The sequence below is a fragment of the Protopterus annectens genome, chromosome 3.part0 (assembly GCF_019279795.1).
Source record: "Protopterus annectens isolate FY-2018-M chromosome 3.part0, PAN1.0, whole genome shotgun sequence".
NCBI classification, from domain to species: domain Eukaryota; kingdom Metazoa; phylum Chordata; order Ceratodontiformes; family Protopteridae; genus Protopterus; species Protopterus annectens.
The window spans coordinates 1,609,924,491-1,609,936,619 of NC_056731.1; the positions used below are offsets into that span (position 1 = coordinate 1,609,924,491).

Here is a 12,129-nt window from a genome sequence, read left to right on the forward strand (position 1 = left end):
GTCTCAGGTTTTGGCAAAGAGCATTTCTGCAGTCTTTCCCAAGGTATTTAACTGTTCTTAGAACCTCTGTACATAACACTACACCTTGCTTCCCTTCCATCTACCTATTCCCTTTCATTACTCATTCCTTCTCTACCTCTACCCCAAAAAAATTATTAATACTGAAGGGGTTTCTCCTCTTTAACTGCTCAGCAATCTACTTCTTGTAAATTGTTACTATTTTTATATGTATTGTTAAGTCAATGTAAGATGTCACAAACACCATGTACTATATTTCTGATATGTCTAGAACGTATGTGTGGCAATATAAAACCTCTCTAAATGTCTAGAAAGTATGTATTGTAAATACAAAACTCTGTATAAGTTGTTCTTTATGCTGAGCTTTTCTCCTCAGGTCTACACTGAAAATGGGCTGCCAGCTCAGTTGACTAATCCGGCTAACAAAAGACAAATACATAAAAAAGAGCCCCAATTACTCCATATACATGACTATTCAAACCAGTTATTTGGGAATAAAAATGGTATTACTTTATAAAATAAGTATAAGAAGAGGTTCACTTTTCTATACAATTTAATATGTTATGTGGAATTTACACTTAAATTCCAGCGTATACAAAGAATTTATAATAAAAAAGAAGCCAGCCATACCTGCTGCCAAGCTCGAAGTGCTGTCTGAAGGGTATGAACAGCATATTGCCCAACACTGAGAACTAACGGGTCTACAAATATGTTGCCATCTGCTAGTTGCTCCAGCATGTTGTTGGAAAGCGCCACTTGTCCATGGAGAAGAAAAGGCTTGACCAAGCTCTGCAAAGTCAGGTTGCGGTACTCAAGGATCCTGCAGTCTAGCTCTGTGGACAGCTGAAATTCCCTGCAAACTGAGCCACTATTCCACTGCCGAAGATACAGATGTGGACTTCGCAATGAAACCACCATATATTCTTGTTCTAGTGGCAGTTTCTTATCAGAGACAAATGGCTGCAGATGTTTTGATGGTGCTATATATAACAGGAAAAATATTTTTATATTACGTATAACTTTCATTAACAAACTATAAAAATGCTGTTATTAATGTGCATATGTATACAGTCCAGTATGCATGTATCTGCAATTTCCTACTTATTAGATCTCAAGACAAAAGTACTTTTACTTAGACTTTGTATGTCATTACTTATTTTTCCTAATTATGCATATATTTCTGTGGTTATTCTGAATTTTGTGTGTGTAATGTGATTGACTGAACCCAGGCTGTGGCTGAAAAGGGTGGAAGGATCAGCTAAGCTAACTAGTGAATGAATATTAAGTAAATAAATAAATAAAATAAGATAAAATAAAAAAAAATCAACAATTCATGAGTAACACCAGCACTCAATAAAAATATCCATTTAATGCTGTTACATGACACATTTATAGCATTTGCGATACTAAACAGATAAACAGAAAGCAATAAATATTATATTATCAGATGGTCATACAAATAATCAATGCTAACATACAGCTTCTTTAATGTGCAATTTTGATTTTTTTCTCTTCAGTCCAGTCATTGTGATTAAAACATGGTTTTATTTGGAAGTCACAACAAATTAATACATATATGTTTTATGAGACTAATCAAAGGACTTGGATACAAGGAAATCTGGATCCTGAACCCAGTGGCATTACTCATTGTCAAATTAATGCAATTTCTACTGAAATTAATTAACATGTCAATGTCAGCATTGAAAACAGCAGCAATGCTAAGAGACCTTCTAAACACAAATTAGACAGTCATTGATGGACAGGTCTACATCATCCATTCAGAGGAAGGAAAGAAGGTGAACATTAGAAGGAAGTCCTAGAAATGGTCATCTAGATTCTAGTAATGAAAAGAAAGATGACAGTAACATATTACAAGCAACAAATTACACATTCAGTCATAGTAACTTAGCTGGCACCTGAAGAAGAACAAATTTTAATAATAGGTGACTCAATGCTTAGAACCTTCAAAATACAATTCCAAGAATGAAGAGAAATATGGTAGTCTGTGTTTGCTTTTTTTGTAGCAAAACTTTCTAATATTAAGGAAGGTGTTATAACAGTGAACTTCCCTCCTGCAGACTGCCATCATCACAACAGGAATTACTGACATGGGAGAAACAACTGAAAATTCTGTGGATGTTGTAAAAAACTAAGACAATGGTGTTCCAAAGAGATAATTAAAATCTGTTTTTCTAATATTATATCAACTGCTCTGAAAAATAAAAAGTGAAAGCAGGTTAGAACATTCAACGGTGAACTATGTAAGTTGAGTTATCATACCAGTTAAGGTATATTTTCCTCTAAAAACTGACAGCAAAACTGTTTCGGAAATATTTCAGTACGCCAACCTGCACTCGCAAAACCTTCTATCGACGACCATGTGAAAAAAAAACGATATGATGATATACTCGCGCGACCATACCCTGACCCTCTGATCGCAGTCTCATGCCTACGCCACCCTGCTTTTCCGGGTATTCTGCATACTTTTGGGAAGGATACACTTTCATCTGGGCCATGCAAGGAACAACTCCCTGGGACAATGCATCATTAGAATAGTGAAACTTGCTCTCAGATCAACCACTGATCAGACTACTGAACATGAAACCAATTATTAACCTGAATTTTCTTTTATATAAAGCAGAGTCATAACAAAAAATGTTAAGATCTTCAAAATACACTCAACAAAAACAATTATGCTTTTATAAAGGTAACCAAAACATCCCCTATTTATGCCAACAGAATGCTCAGGATATTACAAAAAAGGAAGAAGTGAAGCAGTAGTGGCAAGTCGATCTACATTCAAAATTAATCCAATACGGTAGAAATAACTAGTAGTTCTAAATCAGATATCTGGGTATAAGGATTAAAACTGATCAACTTATTTACATTGTCACTGGGTTCTATACGTATCTGAAATTAGTGGACAGTAGTCTTACTCAAAGCACACTTTGATATGAAGGGAGCACTTATAAATTGTTGATATGAACTGTACCAGTATACACTGGTCAACAGTTTACTGAATCAGACTGACAAAAATCTTAACTGAGGAAGCCATCAAGTCTGGCTACCACCAAGCTGTGTGGGGAAAAAACATAAAACAAAATATACTGCATATAGTTAAGGCTAATAATGACATCATAAAAGGGAAATGCCTCTGTTCAAGAGAAATTGGGTAGTTCAGATTATCTTACTGTAAAATGGAAAATAGGAAGACAAGAGTTCATGTTCCAGAACAATCCAAATGTTTTGCAAGGCTGATTACACAGCAATAAACAGGAAGATATGAGCAGGAAAATGCTCGCTGAGGTTGAGTATCATGGGTACCTCAGCACCACAGACATTACTTTACAATAAATATACATCACAACTGTCTTGCTGGAATAATTTTGTACAGAAACTAGGTAAACAGTAACACCATTGATGGCTGATTTATCAAAAGTTTCCATCAACAAGAAATAAAGAACACCATCACTGTGATCATTGTGTGAAAGTGCACATCGTAAAAAAAAAAGAAACATGCTTCCAAAGCAAACAATGAAAAAATGACACAATTTACAACAAATAATATCAAAGCTTTTTATAAACATGCTAGCTCCCCAAAAATGGGAGAATAACACTTAACATAGACAGTAACTTAATCAGTGAATCCAACTTAACAAAGTAAATGATATAAATAATAATAGATATGTCAGTTTAATGTGTAACTTATGTAAATGTTTTGAAATAGTTACAAAAGACAACATAACATTTGATACTATTGCCTATTGGGACATCAGCCACCATTTTTTTTTTGCCATAAAATATTTTTCTTTTGCTATAAAATAGCTAATATAACTAGTCTTTTGCACTATATCACTGAAGTAATTAACAGTGGTATTCTGGTTAATATCGGATATTTGGATCCATCTAAGTCCTTCGACTCCTTACATCACAAGTCAATATGTAACAAATTAGCAAATTTTGGAATAAACAACTTTACAAGTGAGCTGAAAACTGTCTTGCTTTCAGGAAATGAAGGGTAAAGTTAAACAGCGTTTATTCTACACAGATATGACAAAAAAAAAGAAGTTATGTCTTACCATAACATTCCATCTGTGTTGTTGATCTTCTGTCATTCATCACTGATGGGTTCGGTTCCAAACCCTCGGAACCAAGTCGGCCTAATACCAAGCTCCTGCCGGCGAAAAGCTCTCGAGCTAAGCTTCTACCTACAATGCCCTTCTTCCTGTTACCTCCGATCGAGTTTGCCCATATTATACAAGTAAAGCAGAGGCCATTTCTGTGCAAATGCCCTAAGACACCACTTGGACCCAAAGTATTCCCCAGAAGCCTTTGGCAGGGGAAGGAGGGTGGGGAGTGATGAATAAAAGAAGATCAACACAGATGGAACATTATGGTAAGACATAACTTCTTTATCTGATGTTGTTAATCTTCTTTCCATTTATCACTGATGGGACAGAATCCCCAGCTACCTTGAGATCCTTGGGTGGCCCTTATGGAAGAACGTCCTGTGTACCATTGAGCTGAAGGCAGCTCTCCCTCTGGAGACCACATCCAATTTGTAATGATTGATAAAGTGTGGGGTTTAGCCAAAGTAGCTGCTGCACAGATATCATCCATAGAAGCCCTGGAATGGAAGGCTACAGATGTTGCCATAGATCTAGTGGAATGGGCTTTAATATTCTGTGGCATAGGTTTTTTTTGCAAATGAATAAGTGAAAGTATGCAGTCCCTTATCCATTTTGATAAAGTGACCTTGGAGACAGAATTTCCCATTCTAGGGCCAGAAAAGGAAATGAAAAGTTGGTCGGTCTTACGAATTGCTTTGGTTCTGTCTAAATAAAATCTCAATTGTCTGTGCACATCCAAGGAATGTAGACAGTATTCCCCTTTATTAGAAAAATTCGGAAAAAATACTGGTAAGTCAATAGTCTGATTGTTGGAAAAGACAGACACAACTTTGGGGAGGAAAGATGGATTTGTCCGGAGTGATACTCTGTCCTTGTGGAAGATTAGATAGGTCTTTTGGTGCATAATGCCTGAAGCTCAGGAATTCATCTGGCTGATGTGATGGCTACCAGAAAGAGGGATTTCTACGACAAGAATTTGAGGTCACACTTCACAGTGGGCTCAAAAGGAGGTTGAGTCAAAGACTGGAGAACAAATGTGAGGATCCATGGCTCTATAGGCTGTCTGATTGGAGGCCTAATGTGAGAAACTCCTTTGAGAAAAGTTTTATATAAACACAGTGATATGAGGGGAGTATCATCTAATCTATTATGATAGTTTGAAATAGCAGCTAGATGTACTTGTACGGTAGAGGCTGCGGCTCCATATTCGAAAAACTTAAGACAGGTATTGTAAAACCACTGAGATTGGAGCCGAATACAGATCTAGCATCTTTTCCTTTGACCAAACAGAGAATCTTTTCCATTTGTCCAGATATAGTCTTCTGGTGGATGGTTTATGAGAGGCCAGAATAATACCATGAACAGGTGAGGTGAGATCATCCTGCCTGGTGACTAACGGAAGTGGAGAAACCAAGCTGTCAGCTTGAGACTGGACAAGTTTGGATGACTCAACTCCTTGGGGTAAGAACTTAGGTCTGGATGAGGATCCAGTATCCATGGTCGACATAACAGATGAGGCCGAAAGAAGGGGAACCAAACTTGTCAAGGCCAAAAGGAGGCTATGAGGATCACTTTGCATTTCAACCGAATGGCTTTCTTCATGAATTGGGGTATCAGTGGAATGGGGGCATAGGCATATAGCAGTCCCGTGGACTAATCATCAATTAGATCATCCCTCGGGGACTCCCTCTTTGGGGGAAGAGGGCAAAATAGCTGCTGCATTTGTTGTTTGACAGGGAGGCGAACAGGTAGCAGCAAGGCTGGCCCCAACGGCTGAAGAGTTCTGCCGCTACTTCGGGATTGAGAGACCACTCGTGAGGCAAGAGAATACATCTGCTGAGCTTGTCTGCAATCATGTTGGAAATCCCTGGGATATGCGTTGCTATCAGAAAGTGGTTGGAAGCTATCACCCACTGTCAAATTCTCATGGCCTCTCAACACAGGGGATAGGACTTGTTTCCTCCTTGCTTGTTGATATACCAGAGTACTGACATATTGTCCGACTGAACTGCAATTGTTCCAAAACAGGTTGTAATGCTTGCAACACTAACAGCACCGCTCTCAGTTCTAGAATGTTGATATGCAGGTTGGCCTCCAATGTGAACCATGCGTCTTGGACTGTCTTTCCCTGGAAATGGCTGCCCCAACCTATCTGGGAAGCATCTGTGGTCACAATGGCTTTGGTCTGAGGGGGCTGGAATGGACGGCTCCAAAGTTCTGTGTCTGGCTTCATCCACCAAAGAAGGTCCTGCTTGCAAGAAGTGGTTATCTAAATCTGAAAGCATAGAGGGTGGTAATACAGAAACCACTGAGAGAGAAGTCGTCACTGAAGTATTCGCATGCGCAGTTTCACAAGAGGCACAATCAGTATGGAAGCTGCCATGGATCCTAGAACCTGAGGAACCTCTCTCGCTGAGACTTTATTTTGACAGAGTATCACCCGGAGATGAAGCCTCAATCTCTGAAGTTTGTGCGCTGGGAGCGACACCAGAAAAGACCGGGTGTCGAAGACTGCTCCAATAAATTCTATCTTCTGGACTGAAGCAAGACTGGATTTCTCCAAGTTTACAGTTATCCCCAAAAGTTGTGCAAGTGAAAGGGTGTATTGCAGGGCTGTTACCAGAAGATGCTTGGTGGGGGCGGTAAGGAGCCAATCATTCAAATACGGAAACACCCAGAAATATTGCACTCTCAAGTGAGCTGTAACCACTGCCATGCACTTTGTGAACACTCTGGGGGCTGCAGAGAGTCCGAACGGCAGGGCATGCAACTGGTAATGATTGGCACCTAGCCGGAAGCGAAGTAGACACCTGGAGTGTTTGCTCATTTTGATGTGGTAATATGCGTCCCGGAGATCTAGCGAGTACATCCAATTGGCTTCTCTTACAAAAGGGAGAATGGCCTGAATTGGTCTCCAGTCCCTTACATTTTTGGCACCAAAAAGAATCTTGAGTAAAATCCAGATCTGCATTGGTCTGGTGGGACTAATTGGATGATTCTTTTTTTGATACAGCTTGTTTATTTCTGCAGCTGCTTCTTCCCTATGACTGGGTGGAACGCCGGGAAGTTTTGTTAGCAGTTTTGGATAAGTGATGAGGGGAATGGTGTAACCTCTGGTTATGATCTTCTGCACCCAACGATTGGTGGTTATTGAATGCCAGGCAGCTTGGTGCAGACTGAAACGACCCCTGACTGCTTCCAAAGGAAAGCAATCGGGCCACTCTTCAGGAGCGCTGATAAGGCTGCCCAGAGAAAGAATCCCTGAGTCCCTGATTACATGGACCCCCTATGCCTTGGTAGAGGTGTCTTCCAGAATTGTTACCCCCTCTGCCCCTGGGGGTATCATCACCATGATTGGCATGGAAAGGACTCTGAGATTTTTTTGTTCCAAGTTTTGCCACTCCTCTGGTTCCTGGAAAAGGAATGTTGAGGGTTGGAAAAACATAGCCCTACAGCAAACAAGGTCTTACTGTCCTGCTCACACCTGGCCAGAGTGTCCTTCACCTTGGGGCCAAAAAGGGAGGATGCTTCGATGGGAGCATTTGGGAAGAAAGACTTAAAAGGGTCTGCAAGGTCACAAAGGTGCATCCAGGCATGGAATCTCATAACTATGCCTGAATCCGTAGCTCTAGTCGCACCGTCAGTTGCATGTGAGAGCAACCTCATGGACAAATTGGAGATTGATTCCAGGGTTGCATGCTGCGAGGCAACTTTATCCCTCACCTCGTCAGAAACCTGCTCTGTGAGTGTTCCACAGAGTTCGGAGATCAAGTCTCTATGGAGACTCATAAAATGTGCCATGTAGTTCAGGGACTGTATGGCAAAGGTTGCTGAAGCAAATACTCGCTTCCCCAATCTGTTCACCGCCTGGGACTCTCTGCTGGGCAGGTGAACAGTAGGACTCTCTTCAGAGAGAGCCTTTTTTGTGGCCGCTGCCACCATCACAGCATCAACTGGTAAACCTTTGAACCAATGTGGGTTATCCTTGGGTGAAGAAAGTATCTTGTCATGTCTCCGAGGGATCACCTCAACAGAATCAGGGTTCTTCCAGCTCACTGCACCACAAGCTGAACTAGCTCATCAGCAGGCGGGGTCACCTAAGAAGTAGATGGCTGGGCACGAAAAGCCTGCAGGAACACGGACTCCTTGGAAGAAGGATTAGTGGGCTTCCAGTCACCCCCCTGTCTCATTATTTCAAGGATGTCTCTAAAGGAGACATCCTCAGGGGTGACCATGGGGACCCTTCACTGTCATCGAAATCCATGTCCTCTGTTAGAGACTCCTCAGGTGAGTCTATGTGCTTCCTCTTGCAAGATCTCTTCAGTGGGGACTTCTGACGAGGACTGGGAAGAGAGGGCACCCTACAATGGGGAGTCCTGCAGCTTTCCTGCCTGATGTTCCGCGGAGGTGCCTGTGACAGCTGTAGCTCAGGGGGAAAAGTCTGGGGTTCTGACATCAGTGGAATGCTTCCAGAAGCAAGTGCCCTCTCCATAGCATGGAAAGCAAGTCCACCCAAAGAGGGATGGGAGCCCAGAACCAAGAAGGACAACCTCGGAACAGGGGTCACACCCTGCTCCATTGAACCTGCTCCCGAGGATGGAGCCTCAAAAGCAGGATCGGTGCAAACAGGACTCCCAGCAACAAGGACAGAGCCAAAGAAACACTCGGAACCTTGCCACGAACCGAGGAGCCTGCATCCCAATCACTGGGTTGAGGAAAGACCGGTTCAGCGGAAACTAAAGACCAAAGGGACAGTCCTGGAGCCCCAGTGAGGTCCACTACAGGTGTCGAAATGGGGGGGGGGGGTTCCAAAAAAGACGGAGCAGAGGGCTTTGGAACCGGTAGGGTGAAAGGAGGAGAGTAGGGTGGAGTCCGTGGAGAAGTCAACCCAAGTCCTGTAGGAGGATGGGTCTGGAAGGATTGGGTATCCCCCCTGGCTGTTAACAGCTGGTCCACAAGACGCACCACATCAAGTTCTGAAAGGCTCCTGGTGGATCTAGTGGATACTCCTGACAAGGAGTCAGGTCGTTCTAGGAATGGACTGTACACCTGCCCTAGAAGTGGGTCAATGGATGGAGAGTATCGGGTCCATGGTGTGGAATCTACCGGCACCGATGTCTCAAGTTTGGAGACTGGAAGCAGTGGGGCCAAATTCGCACTTATCAGGGCCATAAAAGAGCTTGGCGCCGGAGGGGCACTCAGAGCTGACGTGGAAGGTTCAATCGTAACTGCAGATATAAGCATTGAAGGCGTGCACTGTGATGAAGCGGCACCTGGTGCTGAAGTCATAGTAATCATAGTGAGGTCAATAATTGGTGCCGGAGACAGTACTGGAGCCAAAACTGGCGCCAATATAGTAACGGTCGTAGTTGGAGCAGAAGAAGTCGGTGCCGACGAGGCAGACATGCTCTGAAGATAGTTTTGGTACTTTAGGTTTCACAGATTTACCTTGGTCACCGGACGGTGAAGAGGGAACCAAATGGAACCTTTTCTTATCCTTAATTGGAGAGGGTGAGACCTCTATCACAGAAAGGGCCTCTGAAATGGGTGACTTAAGTAGGCCCATCAGGATCGACTTGTTTTTGCGGTCGTTCAAAGTGCGCGGACTGAAACTTTGACAAATCACATACGGAGGATGCACCAAAAGATGGGGCACCCCCAAACAATAAACACAATCATCATGAGAGTCACTATTCATAAGCTTACCCTTACGAGAAGCACAATGTTTGAAACCCGATGTGTCCTTTTTATCAGACATTATGAAAATTACACACAACAATCAAAGGTAGAATACTATAGGAAAAATGTTTAAACTCTGCTATATCTATATCTAAACTTATCTAAATGTACACAATACCTAAGAAATATGTCAAAAACATGCAACTATCCAGAAAGAAAGAAAGGGATACCAATGACGGTATTCAAGGAATACCAAAAGGGTACAGAGAGAAAGCCGTACCACCAGTGGTACTTAAAAGTTTACCAAACAGATAGAAGCAGGAGTGAAAGGTTCTAAATATAACTATAAAATATATAATTATCAATATAAACCACAATTGTGACAAAAAATCCTAAGAGATTTCAAAAAGTTTTCACTTAGCTGAGAGCTCGGCTAAAATGCAGCTTTACGGCTACGTGGCAAAGAAGATCTGAGGTAACAGGTAGAAGGGCATTGTGGGTAGAAGCTTAGCTCAAAAGAGTTTTTGGCTGGCGCGAGGTTGGTATTAGGCTGACTCGGTTCCGAGGGCTCGGAACTGAACTCATCAGTGATGAATGGAAAGAAGATTAACAACATCAAATTGGGTGTTCCACTAGGTTCTTTGATCAGTCAGTTGTTATGTAATGTGTGTATGTCAACCTTCATGGTGTCGCCAAACGTAGCACAGCAGCAAAAAGTTGCAATCTACTGAAAGTCAGCCCCTGAGCCAAGCTTTAGAAAAACATGAAAAAAAAATGATGTGTTATAATTTACATCAAAAATATACCACTTCCTTGCAAGTTATAGGTCCCTGCTCCATGACCCCCTCCCCAAAAATATAACTTGTATTTAAACTTATTGGAAACACTCACCATCCAACCCAATAGTTAATAGTGGGATAATTAAAGTCACCCATGAATAACTGGGAATCATATATGACACCAAACGTACAGGCAGAGAGATTCCTGGATTTTGCAAACACAAACTCCCTGGACCATATTGTCAATACACCAACCAGGGATGAAAACATACTAGATCTGGCACTCACTATTATGACAGAGTGCTGCACACCCCTAGTGTAATGTCTTCTCTGATAAGGTTAGACCACAAAATGGTCGTTACCTTTGAAGTAAACATAAAACCTGGAATCCCAGTTAACCCTGAAATATTCAGAAATTACTGCAAGGCTAACTTCCCACTATTAAGTGATAACCTGGCAAAATGTCAAGCTTCCATAAACCCTGAGAACACTGCTGCCTATGCAAAACTGCTCAAAGAAACCACACAAAAGCATGTTAATAGCTGCACAGAGGCAGCTGTACCCTCCAGGAAGAAGTACAGAACTAACTCAAAAAACAAGGCACTCTGGTGGAATCACATCATCAATAGGCTGTGTAACAGAAGGAAAAAAAAATCATGGCAAAATTTAGGAGGTGAAGAGCTCAGAAGGATAAAAGCACTCACATCAAACTAAACAAACAATTCAGAGGACAAATAAAGTTTACCTAAGCCAAATTTGAGGTTAATTTGGCCTCCGAGGCCAAGGACAACCACAAGGCATTTTGTAGCTATGTCCATAATTTCAAAGGCAATACACAATTGTGTGCAGAGCTCGTTGTTAATGAAGCTACCTATACCGAGCCAGAAGATATAGCAAACCTACTGGCTGAAAAATAAATCTCCAACTTTACACCCCCCTCAATCGTCCCTCAACAAATATGAAATAAAACTCCCCTTACTATCACTAGGGAACAGATCCTTAATGCCCTCTCTAATGCCAAGAATAATGCATAAACGGGCCCAGGCAATATCCCAGGAAGCCTTCTAAATAACATGAAACACGACTTATCAGGCCCTCTGGAATTGCTATTTAACTGTAGCCTCCAAACAGGCTTCAAACCTCACAAATGGAGAGCAGCAACAGTATCTCTCTGCACAAAGGTGGGCCATCAACAGATCATGGAAACTACAGACCCATAAGAGTTAGCAGTCTTATATGCAAAGCAATGGAAAGAATTATCATGGAAATAATCAAAAATGACACAGGAAACTTCCAGACACTGGACTAACCCAGTTTGGTTTCCTCAAGGGCAGGTCATATCTACTCAACCTGGTGGACTTTTTTGAGAACATCAACAAAGTAATGGATGATGGCAAAATGGTTCAAACTGCCTACCTTGACCTGACCAAGACATTTGACACAATAATCCACTCGGGCATTGTTGACAAACTCAAGTTCTGGTATAAACCCTTATGTCACCCCATGGATAGCTAGCTGGTACA

The 12,129-nt window shown here is 41.8% G+C and overlaps 1 protein-coding gene across 1 annotated transcript in view; it reads right to left on the bottom strand.

The window, feature by feature from the left end:
- VPS13B (vacuolar protein sorting 13 homolog B) overlaps positions 1-12,129 on the bottom strand; it is a 5,424,989-nt gene that overhangs the window by 669,749 nt on the left and 4,743,111 nt on the right. The window contains exon 42 of the mRNA XM_044065647.1: positions 649-998. Within this exon, the coding sequence (XP_043921582.1) occupies positions 649-998 (350 nt within the window). The remainder of the gene's footprint in view (positions 1-648; positions 999-12,129) is intronic.